At 42.5% G+C, this 22,208-nt stretch overlaps 1 protein-coding gene across 1 annotated transcript; it reads right to left on the bottom strand.

Annotated features, from left to right (window-relative positions):
* Nucleotides 1-8,179: 8,179 nt before the first annotated feature.
* Nucleotides 8,180-19,321, bottom strand: bmf1 (BCL2 modifying factor 1). The gene is made up of 4 exons (XM_046366772.1): nt 19,185-19,321; nt 15,753-15,952; nt 15,162-15,364; nt 8,180-10,037 (listed from the first exon to the last, which is right to left on the bottom strand). The coding sequence occupies exons 2-4, from the start codon at nt 15,925-15,927 to the stop codon at nt 9,921-9,923; spliced, it is 495 nt and encodes a 164-aa protein (XP_046222728.1). The 5' UTR covers nt 15,928-15,952; nt 19,185-19,321; the 3' UTR covers nt 8,180-9,920.
* Nucleotides 19,322-22,208: the final 2,887 nt, after the last annotated feature.

The following is a 22,208-nucleotide window of genomic DNA, read 5'->3' as shown; positions in this document are numbered from 1 at the left end:
CCCCTGAGGGAGAGTGAACCCAGGAGAGGTTTACCACCTCCCCCCTCAGAGCGGACAATGTACAATCACTGCACTGACACACCTGGCCTGACTGCTTCACTTGTTTTGGTCAAATACTCTTTCACTTTCACTTTTTGGTAGATTCTTAGCCTCTTGTTGCTTTTTTTTAGGATTTGAAGAGATACTTTAAATGACAAACCTATAATATCTACAAGTGTGAATAGATAGTGTGGGTTTTTCCATGGCTGGGATAGCTGTTCTCTAGTCTTGTGCTGAGACTCCTCCACATCCTCTGACACATACGTGAGTTGGGGCCAGTGCCTGAGGCCAGGGAGTTCTCCTGCTGGAAGTGGCCAAACAGGTTAGTCAGGTGTCACTGGGGTGTGAAATCTTACCTGGCAGCCATGACAATCGGACTGCCACGTGTCAGCCCCGGGGGAGATTACTTTACACAGAGCACAGCTTTGACTGGTCTATTCAACTCAGCCTGAGCTGAAGACAAAATGACACTGGGTTTTACTGTAATATTTGTAATGATGATCCTTGTAAGATATGGTCCAAAGGAGATAAACTAGGGGTTCTATTCAATCTGTATCACTGAAGCGTTACATATTGCGCGATACAAATGTAAAAGTAATTTCCGATTGAGCCAGAAAATGCAGCGTTTACGTGAATGGTGTCTCCGCTAACGCGGGAACATTCCTCAACTTCAGCGAAACAGATTGAATAGAGCCCTACACCTTAAAAAAAAAAGTGCTAAGTAGAACCATATAGGGATCTTCAGTTTGTCCCCATTGGGGAACCCTTTTTGGTGCTGGGTAGAACCCTTTGCAGAGGGTTCTATCTAGAACCCTCTATGTAGGGTTCTTCAAAGAACCCCATGTATATGGTTCTACCTTGAACCCTCTATGAACGGTTCTGCCGAGAACCCTCTATGAAAGGTTCCATGAGACTCATTAGCCCTTACAGTTTGAATCCCCGAGCTGTCGTTCTGCCCCTGAACAAGGCAGTTAACCCACTGTTCCTAGGCCATCATTGAAAGTAAGAATTTGTTCCTAACTGACCTACCTTGTTAAATTAAGGTAAAAAATATATCACAAGGCCTTTCTTTGAAGGCCTAGTTATACCCTAACACAGTTGTGTATGGAAAGTCCTGGTTTACAGGCCTGCAAGTTACATTATGCCGGCTTACAAAGTGATGTGTAATTTCTATTGGAATCCAGCCAGTTAGGATATCCAACAAGTGAAATGTTAATTACCCGGAACCTACATTCAGAATGACTGCCAGGGTGGGAAAAATGAAATACTGAGACGACCTCAATCATCTAAACTGGAACAAACATCTCAATAACAGGTGCAATAAATCCAATTACTAACAGATTGGATTAGTTTAGAAAACTGTACGATATTTATCTTTGTGTAGCATAAAATGAATCAACGAATCAATGTACATTCAAGAACACAGATATTACAGTAAAACAAACAATAGAGCATGCTGAGAAATATTATGTATGGTTCTATGTAGAACCCTTATTGCCTTCCAAAGAATTATCAAAGAAGCCTTTCTTCCAGAAAATAATTATTAGGATGTTGATGAATTGACGTCCGTGCCCCTGCCCAAATCTAATTACACAATAAAAAAATCTCCACGAAAATCCCTCAGCTAGAGATATCTTTTTTTTGCATTGGATAGGTCTCAATCCACCTCATCCGCCGATGTTGCACTTCCGCAGCTGCAGTGAAAGGTGACAGAGCTATAGTGGTGTTTGTCAGACCATGAGACATCCCAAAAAAATCAGTCTTCTCACAAAATCGTCTGTAGCATCCAAACGGTTTAGACTATAAACTATTATGACCCCTCTATAGAAAGATGAGAGGCAGGAGCCACAAATAGTCTATAAATGTTTTTGTTACGTACCACAAGTATTAAAAAGTTACATGAACATTTCATTTACCAAAGTGTGTGTTTTATGTTGCCAAATATGTTAATCAGTTCTTTAAAAAAGTATGACCTTAGATATCTTATTGAACAGGATGATCATCTCTATTTTTTCAGGAGTACCGTCCGACTGAAACAGTTTCCTTCTTTTTGACAAACAAAATGTCAATTCCTGACACTAAACCAAAGGAATAAACGTTTTACCTTGAAAAAACTTTCAACGCCTTATTGAAAAGGATGAACATCTCTATAATTTTTTTTGGGGGGGGTATCTGTTGTTCCATGTTGTGAATCTGTTATTTAATGCATTTGTAGCAGTAAGGCAAAACATATTTTTCCCAAAATATTTAAAATATAAATTTTTTGAAACTTCAAGGGGTCTCAAAATTCAAAATCAAATATATATTTTTTATATTTTACCTTTATTTAACCAGGCAAGTCAGTTAAGAACATATTCTTATTTTCAATGACGGCCTGGGAACAGTGGGTTAACTGCCTGTTCAGGGGCAGAACAACAGATTTGTACCTTGTCAGCTTGGGGGTTTGAACACGCAACCTTCCGGTTACTAGTCCAACGCTCTAACCACTAGGCTACGCTGCCACCCCAATAGCTAAATGATCCTTGGTATTACCTTTAAAAATTCCATATACAGTGAGGGAAAAAAGTATTTGATCCCCTGCTGATTTTGTACGTTTGCCCACTGACAAAGAAATGATCAGTCTATCATTTTAATGGTAGGTTTATTTGAACAGTGAGAGACAGAATAACAACAAAAAAATCCAGAAAAACACATGTAAAAAAATATATATATATTTGCATTTTAATGAGGGAAATAAGTATTTGACCCTCTCTCAATCAGAACGATTTCTGGCTCCCAGGTGTCTTTTATACAGGTAACGAGCTGAGATTAGGAGCACACTCTTACAGGGAGTGCTCCGTATCTCAGCTTGTTACCTGTATAAAAGACACCTGTCCACAGAAGCAATCAATCAATCAGATTCCAAACTCTCCACCATGGCCAAGACCAAAGAGCTCTCCAAGGATGTCAGGGACAAGACTGTAGACCTACACAAGGCTAGAATGGGCTACAAGACCATCGCCAAGCAGTTTGGTGATAAGGTGACAACAGGTGGTGCGATTATTCGCAAATGGAAGAAACACAAAATAACTGTCAATCTCCCTCGGCCTGGGGCTCCATGCAAGATCTCACCTCGTGGAGTTGCAATGATCATGAGAACGGTGAGGAATCAGCCCAGAACTACACAGGAGGATCTTGTCAATGATCTCAAGGCAGCCGGAACCATAGTCACCAAGAAAACAATTGGTAACACACTACACCGTGAAGGACTGAAATCCTGCAGAGCCCGCAAGGTCCCCCTGCTCAAGAAAGCACATACATGCCCGTCTGAAGTTTGCCAATGCACATCTGAATGATTCAGATGACAATTGGGTGAAAGTGTTGCGGTCAGATGAGACTAAAATGGAGCTCTTTGGCATCAACTCAACTCGCCGTGTTTGGAGGAGGAGGAATGCTGCCTATGACCCCAAGAACACCATCAACACCATCAAACATGGAGGTGGAAACATTATGCTTTGGGGATGTTTTTCTGCTAAGGGGACAGGACAACTTCACCTCATCAAAGGGACGATGGAAGGGGCCATGTACCATCAAATCTTGGATGAGAACCTCCTTCCCTCAGCCAGGGCATTGAAAATGGGTCGTGGATGGGTATTCCAGCATGACAATGACCCAAAACACACGGCCAAGGCAACACAGGAGTGGCTCAAGAAGAAGCACATTACGGTCCTGGAGTGGCCTAGCCAGTCTCCAGACCTTAATCCCATAGAAAATCTGTGGAGGGAGCTGAAGGTTCGAGTTGCCAAACGTCAGCCTCAAAACCTTAACGACTTGGAGAAGATCTGTAGAGGAGTGGGACAATATCCCTCCTGAGATGTGTGCAAACCTGGTGGCCAACTACAAGAAATGTTTGACCTCTGTTATTACCAACAAGGGTTTTGCCACCAAGTACTAAGTCATGTTTTGCAGAGGGGTCAAATACTTATTTCCCCCATTAAAATGCAAATCAATTTATAACATTTTTGACATGAGTTTTTCTGGATTTTTTTGTTATTTTTTGTTATTCTGTCTCTCACTGTTCAAATAAACCTGCCATTAAAATTATAGACGGATCATTTCTTTGTCAGTGGGCAAACGTACAAAATCAGCAAGGTATCATGTACTTTTTTCCCTCACTGCAGCTTAGTAGAACCCCCCCCCTAACCCTAACCCTCCCCAGCTTAGACAGGGCTTAGACTGTCATGGGTTAAAGGCTCTAGGTAGAACATATTTCCTTACAAAGAAACATTGTCTTCAAAAAAAGGTTATTCTGATCAAAGTGGTTCTTGATAGAACCCTATCCCACCACAAAGAACCCTTTTGGAACCCTTTTTTATAGGAGATAATATTGATTATTGCTAGACAACCATTTTCAGGTCTTGCCATAGATTTTCAAGTAGATTTAAGTCAAAACTATTACCTCAAAACTCGGCCACTCAGGAATATTCACTGTCTTCTTGGTAAGCAACTCCAGTGTAGATTTGGCCTTGTGTTTTAGGTTATTGTCCTGCTGAAAGGGGAATTCATCTCTCAGTATCTGGTGAAAAAAAGACTGAACCAGGTTTTCCTCTGGGATTTTGCTTGTGCTTTGCTCCATTCCATTTATTTTTTATCCGGAAAAACTCCCCAGTCCTTAACAAGCATACCCATAACATGATGCAGTCACCACTATACTTGAAAATATGTAGAGTGATACTCAGTAATATGTTGTATTGGATTTACCCCAAACATAACACTTTGTATTCAGAACAAAAGGTTAATTGCTTTGCCACATTTTTGCATTATTACATTAGTGCCTTTTTTGCAAACAGGATGCATGTTTTGCAATATTTTATTCTGTACATGCTTCCTTCTTTTCACTCTCTCAATTAGGTTAGTATTGTGGAGGAACTACAATGTTGTTGATCCATCCTCAGTTTTCCCCTATCAAAGCCATTCAATTCCGTAACTGTTTCAAAGTCACCATTGGCCTCACAGTGAAATCCCTGAGCGGTTTCCTTCCTCTCCAGCAACTGAGTTAGGAAGGATGCCTGTATATTTGTAGTGACTGGGTGTAGTGGTACACCATCCAAAGTGTAATTAATAACTTCACCATGATCAAAGGGATATTCAATGTCTGCTTTTTTTTACCCATCTACCAATAGGTGTCCTTTGTGAGGAATCGGAAAACCTTCCTGGTCTTTATGGCTCACTCTATGTTTGAAATGAACTGTTTGACTGAAGGACCTTACAGGTAATTGTGTGGGGGGTACAGAGAAAAGGTAGCCATTCAAAAATCTAGTTTAACACTTTTATTGCATACAGTGTCCATGAAACTTATTATGTGAGTTGTTAAGAAATATTTTACTTCTGAACTTAGGCTTATCATAACAAAGGGGTGAAGACTTATTGACTCAATACATTTCAGCTATTCATTTTTAATTCATTTGTAAAAATGTCAAAAAACATAATTCCACTTTGACATGGGGTATTGTGTGTAGACCAGTGACAAAAATCTCAATTGAATCCATTTCAAATTCAGGTGATGTGAGTACTTTCAGAAGGCACTGTAAGTGTTTCAAATGACATCATCAGTGTGCATGGTGTGATTCTAACCAGTTATGAGTAGGCATTGTCTACTAATTGCCTACTAATTAGTTGATGATGTCATTGGAAACACTTATCCCCCACTATCTTTTATACTACAAAACATAGAAAGGTGTAATTTTCACATATGTTGATGTTGGGCTGGTGCTGATGAATATGAAGTTGACCATTTAATAAATATTTTTTACAATTCCCTTAAAGCATAAGGCATCACCTTAAGTATGATATTCCATCACTTTTACAGGGTCCAATAATGTACAAGGGACATGTTTATGCTACTCATCCTCAGTGTTGCTATCGCCCTGCTAGACAGGCGTGTGTGTATACAGAAAGAGCAGCTTAACATTCATCCTCAGGCCGAAGGCCCCATCGCTCCCACCAAATGAATGAACTCTCAGTAGGAGGGATGTGATGAGCACTACCAATGCCAAACGCCTGGCTAACTTCTAATGGTTGGCTGGCTATCCTCAGATGGTTGGCTAGTTTCAAGTGGCTTCATTTCACAATGATGCTTGTAACACATGGACGTCTTGATGTTTGACATTGTAGGAGGGGTGAGAATAATAAGTTCTACCTCAGCACAACTTGAGTCATTTATCAAGTAACCACAACATCTACTTTTACCAGGGGACCTTTTTGGGGAGAGAAATAACAGAGAAACCTTTTACACTTTTAATACAATTTTATTGGTAAAAAAAGAGCCAAAAAACCAAGAAGAAATTCAGAAAAAGATTAGCAGAGAAAAGCTCTTATATGTACAGCATATTGCACTACATAGCAAAATGTCCTTTGACAAAAGAAATGAAACGCTAAAAAATACATGAGTGCACAGTACAGTCTCGAAAACACACAGTCAATGTTTACAGAAATGCTACATTTTCACTGGGTCTCTTTTCTTGGGAGTACAGAGAGTGTGTGATAATCAAGACTTAGTTGAAACTGAGCAGTTAAAGGCATTTTCCAGGGTGTCAGTAATAAATGTACAGTTCATCGGTTCATTAGAGAGGACTATGTTTAATGGTGATGATGTCAGATGGTGTACAACACTGAAATACATTTTGTTTTGTTGTTATCGTTGAAAACATGTTTACACCAGAACCAGTCACAAAAGGAATGTTTCAAGTTCATTTTTATACGAAAAAGCCCTTGATCTCATTGGACTCATAAAAAGATCCAACAAGGATTTAAAAACCGTAAAAACTGTCCGTATAAAACCTGGCCCTTTCATATGAAAAGACATTTAAAAAGTTACGAAGACAATGACCAAGGAAGGTTCTTAATACAAATAATAAAAAAATAAACATACAAATTGAAACCTTCCTCAAAAAACTTCAAATTTAAAGAAAGTGGACTACAAATATTCAAGACACTTATGGTTTATCCATATTATAGAAAACTCACTCTTTTTAGTTCCTGTAGCCTTGCATAGTGCTGAGATAGACTTGCCATATACTATCTGCACTACACAGCTTCAGAACCCTCTCTCCCAAATGATTTATGGGCATCATGGTGGCTTGTTTCTCTTTCAAAGAAATAAAAAAAATGTCCTATACAGGTTATAGCTTCGTCAATGGTCTGCTATAGTAAAGACACACTCAGCTAGTTCAGCACCTGACAGACTTGAGAGAACGATCCAGAATACACTGTACAATAACACAGGGATAGCTCAGGGAGCCACCAGCTCTACAGACGCAAAGTACTTTCCAGTGCATGTTGATTACAAAAGAACGCTAAAGAAGACAAAAATGAATGAACCCATAACCAATGCCCAGTGACTGAAGAAAAACGAGGCAAATTATCGGAAGGTTACTGATCCAGCTCCAAGCCATTGACCAGGAAACAGATTCTACTGCTGTCTACTGAAAGGATGACGTGACGTGGCTGATTTAGATAAATGCCTTAACCGATTGGGCCCATTTCTGGAGATTATTACCCTCAGGGAAAACCAGACACAGTGCAGACAACCATCGCTCTGCACAGTCAAACAAATGTATCATACACACATCTAGAACCAAAAAAAGGAAGATAAATTGCACACAAAATCTATACAGTAGAAAAGGGCGAATATACAAAAAATAAATATAAAATAAATACAAAACTGAAAACAACACCAAAAGTCCTAAAGGAAATGGAGGAGCAGTACACAGAGACGTGGGCTACAGTAGACTGAGATAAGCAAGTTTAGAAACTGGTCAATGTGCTACAGTGAGACAGGAAGCTACGGTGACTGGCTCAGTGTTCAGGATCTGCAGGAAACAACAACATACAGCACCAACGTTCAGCTGATCTCTCACTGCCCCACATGCTTCTAACGTAGTCCCTGCCATAACAGAGTCATAGCAAGCGGAATCATCGGACCACTCTGTCTAAAGTGTACCTTTGTATCTATGGTTATGTTTCAAATGTACTTCAACTGATGCAGACAAACAGAATTGAACTTAACCACTCATTTCCTTTGTCCTTCTACTCTACATGGGAAACTCTTACTAAAAGTATTGTATTTTCCCTGGCCCTGAGACATATCTCCAGTATTCTAAATGAAGGGTTGAAAAAAAAAGCTCTGATTATACAGACAGATGATGACACATAAGTACTGTAGGACCAAACATAACCGTGTAATAAGAGTTGTGTCTAAAAGATGTATACTGCTCCTTCAAAATGGACGAAAGTAAAATCAAAAGGCAATAAAATGTACAACAAACAGCATCTTCAAGAATACATCAAACAGATTCAAATTTCAACAGCAAATACAGTCTTCCACACTACCAGTTACTTCTATCTAATCTCAGACACTTTCTCTTGTCAATTGGATTAGCAGTGGTCATTTCTATCAAACAGTTACACCACAGGCTCCGAGGACAAAGAACTAATACAAGATCACCCCACAGGAACAAAAAGAAGTATACAAGCCCATGTAAGAATCCTGAGAGGAGAGGAGAGGAAAGGATGTTGTTTCACTGGTTTGTTTGCACATTATTGCATTGGTGTCCAGAATACAATTGAATATCTGACAGTGGGTTAAAAAGCACATCAGCTAGAGGGCTAAAAAACACTGGAATTTCAATGAGGCCTTCAGTTAACCAGCATCACTCGTACCTCAGACTGTTGGTCCATAGGTCAGTTCCTGTGATGATATGTGAATGAAAATGAATGGAAATGTGACTGAAAACATTGTAATGTTACCATGACAAATCAGATACAGTTAAACACCTTCATTGAATAATAGAGGTTGGTTTTGTTACCTAATCTACTCCTGACTAATGTACTATAGTGCAAACAATGTGGATCCATAGCTCCACTTGAAGGGCCTGAAAGTCTTAAGAGACTAAAATGATCAGCACACTGTTTCTTACAGTGGCTGAGGTCCAGTTTTGGGACAATTGGAAATACGGTGTTCTCTCTTAGTAACTTGAAGTAACTCCCCTTTGTCTCGGAAGTTGTATCTAAATTGTAAAAGTATTTTGTCTGTAATGTCTTTTCCGTTATATGTTGGACCCCAGTAAAACTAGTTGTCACCATTGGCGTCGGCTAATGGGGATCATAATAAATCTAAATCAACCTTCACAACACAAAGTGGCACAAGCCACCTTAGAAGCCACCGAGGGCTCCACACTTTTGTTCTTATTACTTTTGGTGACACTGGGAAAAACTATTGAAATCCATGCAATGAAAGTGACTGGAAGAGCAAAGAAAAATCAAATGTAATATAACAGTATTATGACAGTATACACACAACCCCATTGAGGAGAAGGACGAGTTGAGGTGCAAAATGCTTTTGTTCTGAGAAACTGTGCCTTTGGAAATTTGTTGTCAAGTCTGACCGATTATTTCCTGGGAAACTTCAGAAAAGAAAACCCCACGAACCACTCTTCTTTCCCTTCTTCAGATCCCTCCATATCTTGCTTTCTTCTGCTTGGTTCATGTCAACAGTCGTTGGGTTGTGGCAGGAGACATTGATAAGGCATTCCCAGGTCCATGGAGGCCATTCAAGATGTACACATACACAAGTGCAAACAAATTCAACAGGAATAATGACTGTACAAAATACTACATCACACAATTACCAAAATAAGGACATCGTCCAGTAGAGGAATCTCGTGAAACAACATGGCATCTTCTTGGAAAAAAAATGAACCTTGTAAAAAAAAAATGGTTGTCTCCGTCCTGCGGTGACCTTTTCTCTCTTCTTTTCCCCAAACTGACCCATGTTACATTTGACAGTGCCATTAGGAGTCCAGTCCCTGTGGGAGAGGGGTGGTCTGGGCTGGTCTTCTCCATCACCTCCACTCTGCTCTCCCCCTTCCAGCGATGGCCTCCTGCTCAAACAGCAGGGTGAGCAGAGCTGAGGCCAGGCGCCACCACAAGGGCCTCATGTTCCTTTGGTTTCGGTGATACTGCAACAAAACAAGGGAGAAAAACAACCGAGTCAGAACAGGATGTGGACAGGACAGTCAGGAAACTGGCATAGTCAATGACAAATGATGGCATCATTCACTTACCAGGGTGTTCAATTGGAGCTCTGGATGGTTGTTGGTGAGTGATGTGTGGTGATTGTCAGTGAGAGGGATCAACAGAGTAAATTGAGGAGGAGTAAGTCAAAACCAGAAACCGGAATGGCGCTCATATTTTCACGACAGTCTGTGCCTGTCCCCAGCACTACTTATTAACGCCGTCTCTTTGTGTGCAGGATTGAGAACCCTATACAGCCAGTGTAACACTAACTACCACCCCATGCCACAGACACATTCATTGCACAGCTCTTGTCTATGGAATCAGAATCCAACAGCACATCCGAAGCAGCCTCCCTCTCTGGATAGAGAGCCAACTGGATAGTGTGTGATTTGGAGGATAATGCTATCTCTGCCATTGAAAGGAGGAGATAAGATAATTGCACTAAATAGGATTAGGGAGCACTTGAGGAAGGGCGGAGACCCACAGAAATGCATCTCAGTATGAGAGCTGAGCTTAGATCCACAAAGTCACTAATCTACAGACGAAACAGACAGTACTGGACCTGATAACACCGCGGCTATTTTTAGACACATGCCATAAACTAACAAAGACCAGCAATAGGCTGGAAAATACGTTTTGGCAATATACTGTAAGCACATTGGCAGTTTCAGGCAACATTATCCCATTGTATTCCAATTCCACCAAAGCGTGACTGCCGAGTTGACTTGTACCATCTTAACAAAACAGCTGAGGCAGCATCTGTGTCCAACCACAGAGATCAAGCTGTTTATAACTAGCCTGCACTCTCCATTGTGGTAAGGCCCAGGTTCTCTGCCACAGCTTAAACCGCTCAAAAGATAGAGACATATTTGTAGGAAGAAAACAGAAACCGCTCTGTTTGTTGCAACTGTATCTAGCGGCTACAGGAGGTGACTGACATGACCCCGGTTCTATGAACCAAGCGTGATTTTTTTATTTTAGTTCCTGTCATAATTTTTTTATTAGCCGACCCCACATAGGGTCGTAACCTTTAGCTTGGGAAACGCTGTTGTAGAGTGTTGCATAAGCTGGTGCCAGGTGCAAACCGGCTCTTGCACGCTCCACACACACCAGTTTTTGTTAAACAAAAAGAAAATAAACAATTTGGGAATCGCCATTGGCTATTTGAGGGACTTCTGGGAATCTTGATCGTGCTAGTTTCGCATATATTTGAAGCTAACTGAGGGTTAAGTGCATAATAACACTGTCTGCTTCATAAAAGTCTTCATCATAAATGTACATTATACGTAGCACAAATTGAACTAGTTCACCTGAAGATACTCTGAGCCCTAACAACAGCTAACATCGCAACACAGTTCTGCCTTGAGACACCCTGTCTTTAGATCTAATTACAACAAAGCACATTACCAAGCCCATCCATCTGTCTGTGATTACACCCGAACAGGCCAGCTCTCACAGAGGGCAAAGCCCATTACAGGTAGTTGTGACTGTCCGTATTGCTGTACAGTGTTTTGTAGGCCTACAGTGAGCAATACCTGGGCAAGATACTTCCAGGCCATCTGTTAACACAATGGGCTCATATCTTTTCATGAACAAACATTGCTTAAACCGCACCTAATGTGTACATGATATCTGCTTCACAGCCACAATGTCCTGTTCTCTAAGATCAGCAGCAGAAAGCCCCTGAGTTTGACAGTGACCCTTTCCTCCTCTTCTGGTTCCTCCACCCAGCTCAGCTCAGAGATGGTGGGGTGTGGGCCAGCCCTGTCGCTCACTCATGATTCACGAGTCACACCACCAACTGTCTAATACGACTCGGTCAGGTTCTAAATTTAGCCAGTGATAGAGAACAGACACTAGCCAGATGCAGAATGTCATCACGCCAACACAACCCTGATGTGTTTTTATCAGAGCCTCATGATGCTGGCTGTCTGTCTGTCTGTCCTAAGGCTCACAGGGGCACTGGCTTATATGCTACACAGTCAGGCAACAACTAGTTGCCAGTGACTCAGAGCCGCACATCTCAGGGCAGGAGTGGACAGCCAACAGGCAGGAGAGGACAGGAATCTAGACTATCTATATATCAACAACTGTAGAGAAAGTGAAGTGCCCTTACAGAACAGTGAGAAGATAAGGAATGGAGATCTGAGACACACACACACAAACACACAAACATACCCTAGGGACATTCAGCGCTTGGGTTTTCAACACTCATCAAGAGCACCAGGAGGAGTCTTGGTGTAACCCAACTCTGCTCCTCGACCCATGCAGACTGTGGCAGTCTGGGTGTTCGCTGCTCTGGCTCCCCAATGGTGGAACAAACTCCCTCATGACGCCAGGACAGCGGAGTCAATCACCACCTTCCGGAGACACCTGAAACCCCACCTCTTTAAGGAATACCTAGGATAGGATAAAGTAATCCTTCTCACCCCCCCCCCTTAAAATATTTAGATGCACTATTGTAAAGTGGTTGTTCCACTGGATGTCATAAGGTGAATGCACCAATTTGTAAGTCGCTCTGGATAAGAGCGTCTGCTAAATGACTTAAATGTAAATGTAAATGTAGTCTTCCTGTCATTGTGACTGTCATTACTGCCATGTCTCAAATGGCTACCCTCCTCATGTCATGTCAGTACTGCTCTGCTCTCGGGGTCTCTGCTCTCCAGCCTTCTCAGACTGAGAGCAGTTTATATGTCAGCACATACGCTCCACTTACACACTTAAGCACCTTACTGCCTCCCCCTGCCATGGGCCATGATGGTAGGATGATAGGGAAACAGAAGGGGTTGTTTATGAGTCAGTCAAGGAGATGGGTGTCAAACTACGTTTGAATGCCTTCTGATGCTCTACAATACATGATTGCAATGATCGATTGACAAGAGCGAGAAACATATCATTGAAAGGTGGCAGTCCAAGTGAGAGGTTGAAAGACTATCACAGTCATGCTCACACACACACACACACACACACACACACACACACACACACACACACACACACACACACACACACACACACACACACACACACACACACACACACACACACACACACACACACACACACACACACACACACACACACACACACACACACACACACACACACACACACACACACACACTCACTCACACACACTGTTCTGCCAAGCACCAGCAGCCTGAGGTGGGTTACCTACCTCACTGCTGAAGACTGCATTACACAATGAAAGCACAGCGCCAGGAATAGCAGCCATGGGCTAAACTGGAGATCACGCATTAAAAACACACTGATCTGTTTGGGTTAGTCTGTCCAAGCATCACTCAACAGCAGCCAGACAGGCAGAGAGAAACTCTCAGAGACTCAGGCCTGTACAACTCCCTGGGCTGAGTGGGCTCTGCAGACAAGAACAGTAATTCTGCCCACTTGAATGACAAGAGAGTAGTCAATAACTTCAAGGACTGAAATAACACCTAACTGTTGGTTGCTATATACAGTATGTTGCCAAAGTCAATAATCCAGATCCACTATTCTCTGGGCTTTGAAAAAAAAAAAAGAAAGTTACCTCACAGTTGTTTTTTTCCTTAACTTGCTAGGCTTAGCAGTGTGGGAGTGTATGTGCCCTAGAGCTCTGCAGCTTCAGGATATGACATCACAGTGTTCTCACTCTGACTACTCTCACTTGTTGTTGCGTTTACCCAGTGAGTAAGGAGAGAGCAAGAGCCACTTCCTCATCCTCTGCCCTGGTTCTGTCTCTGCTGTACGTCAGTCAGTGTATCGCAGCCCTGATAACATAACGCCTGCCTGACTCTGCCTTTAACTTCCTGTGTAACATCACATGAGTCACGGTGCAGTGTGGCTACAGGACAGCAGTCTGTGGTATTAATTTAACCTCAGCCGGAGTGTGGGAGAAAATCAGAAACACATCAGCGAATAAGAAGTCTGCTTAGTTACACCAATCTGATGACATAAATGTAGTTTCAGAGCCTAAATAAAGCCTTGAATAGCTATCTATATGAGACTGAAAAGGTCCATGCACTTCATGATAGTGATTTTGAGGAAATTCAAGACAGTTGTCTTTAGTTGGTCAAACCCCTAAGCCCATTAGATAGGGTGTGCATTAAGTGAGTGGGCCCATCCCGGCCCCTCCTCCAGACACACAGCCCTCTTATTTGGGAGTCTATTGTGGGTGGTGGGGGCAACTGATCTGCAGGACTGGCTGGAGACTCCCTAACCACATCTGTTCCCCCGGGCTCATGCGCCAAGCTTCGGGTTACAACATGTTTACCTAGTCCGGCCACTTCTGCTTTTTCTCTGTGTGAGAGTGTGTTGAGTGTGTTTATGTGTGTAAGTGTGTGCCTTTAGTTTTTTTCTGCTTGATGACTCTCTTAGTGTTTCCTTCTCCTCAAAATGTGCCATTGGTGCTCTGCAGAAAGAAAATCTCAAAGATCCACAGTTCTACCACCAATATAACCAAATGTATAGTATGTCAAGCAGAGGAGGCTGGCGGGAGGAGCTATAGGAGGACAAGTTCATTGTAATGGCTGGAATGGAATAAATGGAACAGTATCAAACTCATCAAATATATGGAATCCACATGTTTGACTCTGTTCCATTAATTCCATTCCAGCCATTAAAATGAGCATGTCCTCCTTTAGCTCCTCCAACCAGCCTCCACTGATGTCAAGAGAGTTACAGTCTGAGCTCTTCAACATATTCAGCACAGTAACTAGCAATGTCACCCTGACCATGTCTGTGGTGGACTCCTTCATGCCCCCTGTGGCACCATGGCAGCATAGGGAGGAAATGGGGGGAGAGAGGCAGAGACAAATAAACAGGAAGCTGAGGAGGGGGAGGGTCTGCCCTGGTTAAGCTGTGTCTTGGAGAGGTAGAACGAGAGGTCAGAACAATGGGCTAATTCATGTTCACTGGCCAAAACAAACATGGGACACTTAGACATGACTACAACGGATGCCCATAAAGATGCCACTTCTGGTGCTCACTCTCTCTGCAGGCCCCTGAGTACAGTAGGCCTATCCAGTGTGCTTTAGCTGTGTTGTGCAGTCAGTCACGGTGGGTATCCTCACCAGTTGAAGGTGTTCTTGGTAGAACTGGTCTCCGATGAGTTGGAGTTTCTGTCCAATGCAGACCTCCATGCTTTGTGCTGGCTGCTGAGGCTGCTGTTGAAGCCGTTCCATCCTCCCTCTCTCCACCTGATGCTGCTCCTGAGGCCCCTGGTCTCCAACCTGCTCAAACCGCGCTGGAAAGTGCAATCGAAAGCCTGCGTTGCCTGTAGGAAAAAAGCCATAGATACTGGTCAGGTCAATTTCATAAGCCCTTCTGCACCTCGTAACACTCCAACGTTTACACACAGTAATCTTTTAAATTACCAGCATTATCTGTTGTGTGCCAGGACAAAGAGGGCATTACTGACAGACAGCGCCACGGTGTCCAAGTAAAGGGTCAGTTATACAGGTGTGGCCTGTCGTCACGTCTGCACAGGGCCAGGCTAAACAACCTCATGTGGCGCCATCTGAATGGCAACGCAGCTGGGTACACTACACACAGGTCATAAAAGCTTCCGTGGCTAGGACCATCAGGCGCCAGGAGCTGACTACAGCAGAGTTCCACTCTTAACCTATTTCTCACACTGTGTGTGTGTGTGTTGTAGGCCTCACCGTAGAAGAGTGGTCTGGGCTCCTGGGCCACCCCACAGGGCAGCATGTCGTTGGGCAGTGCCAGGGCAGGGCTGGGTGTCTGGGTGCCTCTGTCCTCGTACTTTATTTCCCTGAAGGCTGTGCGCCAGCAGTGGGAGGAGTCTGGCACAAACACATCATCCTCCTCATCATCCATTCGGCAGAAATCTGCTAAGACCTGCCTAGAGGGAGAAGAGAGAGAGAGTTAAGCATATTACTCTGCTAAGACTTCCATTGACTACTGCATTGATATTGACAAATTGGGATCTTTACCTTCAAATCAATGTGGATTCTAAACATGTCTGTCTCTGTACTGATGAGATGACCTTGCCTCAGGCATTACCATAGAGAACATTTACCATTCTGTAAATGTACTTGGTCATTTGGTCAGAACAATAATTACCATTAAAGACAACCTTTATAATCCATAATAACTACCCTTCTATAAATAAAGGCCATGCTGGCTGATCCAGCCAGAGCAGAGCACAGTCCGTAGAGGAGATCTATGTGGAACAGAAAGCTAGCAGAGCTCTTCTCAGTCTGTGGTTGTGAAGCACAGTGCTGATTTAGACAAATCGCTCAGCTCGTCATAGTGATCAAACCACACAGTTGGCTGTGGTTTGGAGACTCGTTGGCTAAATGAACCAAAATGGGGGGTTTGGCAGACAGGGTTGAGTGAGAGGCAGTCTCCATCTCTCTCCGACCTCAACCCAGCGGACCTGTGGCTAGCGTGGTCCCTCATACAGTCCAATGGCTTGAGACTATACCATGCAGAGTAGCCGAGACAATAGAGCCTAGACTTGCAAATACGACAAACAGGCTTAAATGACGAGTCTGACGCTTGGTCTAGAGACTTGCTCATAATGAATAGGTCTACACTGCTAATGAGATTTGTAAAAAAAAATATTTGTCAAATAAAAAATAAAAAGAGAAAGAAGGGAAGAAAAAAAGTGAAAAGCTTCTCTACAACATTGCTGCTCGATCAAACTTGAGGATCCCTCCAGTACTGGCAGAGATTCATGCTAGGATTCTCTTGAGGCCCTTGGCTAGCAGAGCAGACAACAATCTCTATGTTTGGTTAATTCACAGCATCACACAGCCTTCAGCTATATGGCGGTCAAAGTGTTATCAAAATACTGCTGAAATGTAAGTAGCCTCGTGAACCCTTTTTAGAACTCTCCATCAATACTGTAATACAGGGTTAGGCTACTACCACACCACTATACACTTCCAAATGAGATTCTGCCGCAAATGGGTAATGACAGCCTTGGATGAAGAAAGAAGGAGCCAGTCTCTTCTTCTCTCCTTGGATTTGTCAACATGCCAGGTTCTGAGGATGCTTTTTCATTTCTTCACCAAAAGAGATTTGCCTCAGTTTCTTTAGTGCCTATTATTCTGTGTAAAGAGGTTTGCTATGGCACCCTGTATGCATTCGCAATAAACAATACATGCAAAACCACTTAGTGCGTTGTTTTGACAAACACAATACAAGAACATGGAAGTTGCACAAAAGTATATTCTGGTGGTATTTTGTTACAACTACCATTCAGTTCTCTGCCACGGACCAAAGTCTGTTCCCTCAAGTGTGTGTCAACCAGTGGCTCCCCCTACTGTATTGGGCTCAATTGACTCACAGATAGCCTACTATAACTCAAGACAACTCTGAACATCACCCCCACCCATACTGACAACACACACACAACAGACCCCCCCCCCCACGCCTCTACCCTCCAATCCACTATCTGGAAACCTGACAAAATATTCTCTCTTTGTCAAAATGAACTTATGAATAAGGAGTGTGGGCAAGACAGATGTGTTGAGCAAACTATTCAGGTAACTGACATTAGTAGCCTATAGGCCGATCCTCGACTTCGGCGATGGCATTTACAAAATAGCCTCCAACACTCTACTCTGCAAACTGGATGTAGTCTATCACAGTGCCATTTGTTTTGTCACCAAAGCCCCACCTACCACTGTGACCTGTATTCTGTCGTCGGCTGGCCCTCGCTACAGATTTGTCGCCAGACCCACTGGCACCAGGTCATCTATAAGTCTTTGCTAGGTAATGCTCTGCCTTATCTCAGCTCACTGGTCACGATAACAACACCCACCCGTAGCACGCGCTCCAACAGGTATGTCTCACTGGTCATTCCCAAAGCCAATACCCCCTTTGGCTGCCTTTCCTTCCAGTTCTCTGCTGCCAATGACTGGAACGAATTGCAAAAATCGCTGAAGTTGGAAACTTATATATCCCTCACTAACTTTAAACATCAGCTATCTGAGCAGCTTACCGATCACTGCAGCTGTACACAGCGCACCTGTAAATAGCCCATCCAATCTACCTACCTCATCCCCATATTGTTTCTATTTACTTTTTTGCACACCAGTATTTCTACTTACACATCACCATCTGCACATCTATCACTCCAGTGTTAATTTGCTGAATTGTAATTACTTTGCTACTATGGCCTATTTATTTTCTTACCTCCTTGACATTTGCACACATTGTATATATACTTTTTTTATATTGTGTTATTGACTGTATGTTTGTTTATTCCATGTGTAACTCTGTTTTGTCTTTTGTGTCGCACTGCTTTGCTTTATCTTGGCCAGGTCGCAGTTGTAAATGAGAACTTGTTCTCAACTGTCCTACCTGGTTAAATAAAAGGTGAAATATATATATATATTTATATATATAAAATAGCCTCTGGTTCATAATAAGCAGTGATATATGGGAATGACAACCATCTCTCTCAACTGTCAAGTGTATTGCATAATTTATTATGCGGCCGCAGATATTCTTGATCCTCTTCTTTATGGTGAGATTCGTAGCACGCTCTGATTATTTTGAAGGAACCTGTCATATCTGTCTTATTACACTTACTAATTAATTTGTTTATAAACCATGCAAGTTATTAAGCAAATTTGAGCGAATTTGACGATATAAACTAAAACACAGATGTGTTATTTCCAAACTTAAGTACTTGGAAAAATGGCTTGCTTGTTTGGAGTTTGAGTAAAACCATTGGAGACACTGGAAATGCCGACACGGTGCCGACTAAGCTCCCCAGAGAGGGAAAGCCAATTCGACGCGCACACAAAATAAAAAATACTATGTTATGTGGCTGGCTACGATTGTTTGCCATATCACATCAACACACAACTACCGTCAAGTCAATTGTCAAATATCCATATAATGTCCTATATCAGTGAGCAATGTCCACACATCATGAATGGGAAAAGCCCCAGCGACTATACCGGAGGTGGTGTGAGAGACAATGTAGCGCGACTCAATGGCACAATGTCCAACATTTTACAGCACAGGCAGACCAGCAAACCAAATATACAATAAAAAAAACAACAGGTGAATGACACTGTTCGATCTTATTTGATACATTATGACCCGGAACTCACCACAAGATATGTCCTTCGATGATATGACCGGTGTATAGACAAAAGTAAATGGTCTCTGTTCACTGTAAACCCAAGAGGATTTAGTCCGTATCACTCCACCGCAACTTTGATTCTGTGAGACAAACGGCAACAAGCTGATTTCATTTCACAGGCATCAGCTACAAAATCTCTCCGCCCTCAAATACTGGGCGTGAACATAAAAAATAAGTAAATAAAGTGGTCTTAAAGAAACAGCAGTATGCAGGCGATGTTTAATTGTGTTACCATAGAGTGTCTTTGGCATAACAACGTGAGAAGTGTATGGCCCTTTAAGAGCTCATTAGCATTTTTTTATCATAACCAATCAGAGGGTTTGTTTTGATCCTGCTTCCAAATCGTGTATTCAGACACGTGGATGGGAAATTCGCTCGTGCGTGAGACAGCTCTGGTTTTGTCGCTTACACTCAGCTGACTGAATTGCCATCAACGAAAGTAAGAACAAGTGAGCACAAAGGGTTTATAGCCTAGTACTACTGTATATTCGATATAATAAAATTAATGTCAGTGATATTATGAATTAGAAAAAAATGTGAAAGTTGTAGGCTACTAAAACTGTAATGACTGGGTTGCTACGCTATGCCCACATATTTTTTTTGCTATGACTAGACACGTTTCGAAACAGATGTAGTAGGCCTAATACCAACAGTATGTGGCAAAATGTTATGTTCATATTTAGGATGACATTGCTGTGTTTGTTCTAGATAGGCATGCATTTGGGAATAAAATGTAATTAGATAGGGTGTCCAATCAATAATGCATATTTTGACCAATGGGTGAAATAGTATGTTAATTGTGTAGATAACCTCGAAGAAAGTCCAAACCTCATGTCTCTATCATAATCCGTTCAAAAGTTATTGTAGTTTTTACCCTTGTAGGATGGCCAAAACTAGGGTGACTAATTCAATGGAGGCCAGAGAAAAAAAATATGTGGAAAATTTGCACAGCATCCTGTCAGTTAGGCTGAATGCTGTGTGAGAATGAAGGCTACCTGACAGGCTTAATTTCCCGTTGAACTCCTCATCTTTCTTCCCGAACCCGCAGGGCATAAAACCATATAGACATAAGATAGATATCGATTGTGAGACATGACATGTAGTATTTTCACATTTTAGTATATGCTTTTCATATTAATGCAAAATTCCTGTTATTTTTCCGAAGATTTCTCAAAAACAAGTGTATCCCTATGAAATGTCAATGGACTACTGAGTGTACCGCAAGCTTTTTATTTTCAAAGACTTTTGCATTTAATTCAGCTTGTGTAATGCTAATTTTGTTAAACACCAGTATCAACATCAACAGTGAAGAGGCGACTCCGGAATGCTGGCCTTCAAGGCAGAGTTCCTCTGTCCAGTTTCTGTGTTCTTTTGCCCATCTTAATCTTTTATTTTTATTGGCCAGTCTGAGATAGGTCTTTTTCTTTTCAACTCTGCCTAGAAGGCCAGCGTCCCGGAGTCGCCTCTTCACTGTTGACTTTGAGACTGGTGTTTTGTGGGTACTATTTCATGAAGTTGCCAGTTGAGGACTTGTGAGGCGTCAGTTTCTCAAACTAGACACTCTAACCTCCTCCCAGCTGCCCACTGCACTGAGGCTAGGTAACACCGTCACCACCGATAAATCCGTGATAATGCCTTCCTCCTGGCTACTCCAACCTCGGCCAACAGCTCTGCTGTAAAAAAAGAGCTGCAAAACCTGGACCCATACAAATCAGCTGGGCTTGACAATCTGGACCGTCTATTTCTGAAACTGTCCGCCGCCATTGGGGCAACCCCTATTACCAGCCTGTTCAACCTCTCCTTCATATCATCTGAGATCCCCAAGGATTGGAAAGCTGCCGTGGTCATCCCCCTCTTCAAAGTGGGAGACACCCTGGACCCAAACTGTTACAGACCTATATCCATCCTGCCCTGCCTACCTAAGGTCTTCGAAAGCCAAGTCAACAAACAGATCACTGACCATCTCGAATACCACCGTACCTTCTCTGCTGTGCAATCCGGTTTCCGAGCCGTTCACGGGTGCACCTCGGCCACGCTCAAGGTACTAAACGATATCATAACCGCCATTGATAAAAGACAGTACTGTGCAGCCGTCTTCATCGACCTGGCCAAGGCTTTCAACTCTGTCAATCACCATATTCTTATCGGCAGACTCAGTAGCCTCGGTTTTTCTAATGACTGCCTTGCCTGGTTCACCAACTACTTTGCAGACAGAGTTCAGTGTGTCAAGTCGGAGGGCATGTTGTCTGGTCCTCTGGCAGTCTCTGTGGGGGTACCACAGGGTTCAATTCTCGGGCCGACTCTTTTCTCTGTATATATCAATGATGTTGCTCTTGCTGCGGGCGATTCCCTGATCCACCTCTACGCAGACGATACTTCTGGCCCTTCCTTGGACACTGTGCTATCTAACCTCCAAATGAGCTTCAATGGTAAATTGGTATTTAGACCACCCAATTGACCTACCTCATCCCCATATTGTTTATATTTTATTTACTTTTCTGCTCTTTTGCACACCAGTATCTCTACCTGCACATGTTCATCTGATCATTTATCACTCCAGTGTTAATCTGCTAAATTGTAATTATTCACTCCTATTGTAACGTCGTTCTTCATTTGTAGAAAGAGAGTCGGACCGAAATGCAGCGTGGTGGTTACTCATGACTTTAATGAAAAAAGTGACACATGAAATAACTATACAAATACAAAAACAACAAACGGAACGTGAAACCTAATTACAGCCTATCTGGTGAAACTACACAGAGACAGGAACAATCACCCACGAAATACACAGTGAAACCCAGGCTACCTAAATACGGTTCCCCATCAGAGACAACAAGAATCACCTGACTCTGATTGAGAACCGCCTCAGGCAGCCAAGCCTATACTAGACACACCCCTAATCAACCACAATCCCAATGCCTACAAAAAAAACAATAAGACAATACAATAACCCCATGTCACACCCTGGCCTGAACAAATAATTAAAGAAAAC

Source organism: Oncorhynchus gorbuscha, linkage group LG10, assembly GCF_021184085.1.
Source record: "Oncorhynchus gorbuscha isolate QuinsamMale2020 ecotype Even-year linkage group LG10, OgorEven_v1.0, whole genome shotgun sequence".
NCBI classification, from domain to species: domain Eukaryota; kingdom Metazoa; phylum Chordata; class Actinopteri; order Salmoniformes; family Salmonidae; genus Oncorhynchus; species Oncorhynchus gorbuscha.
This window is presented reverse-complemented; position numbering and strand designations above follow the sequence as displayed.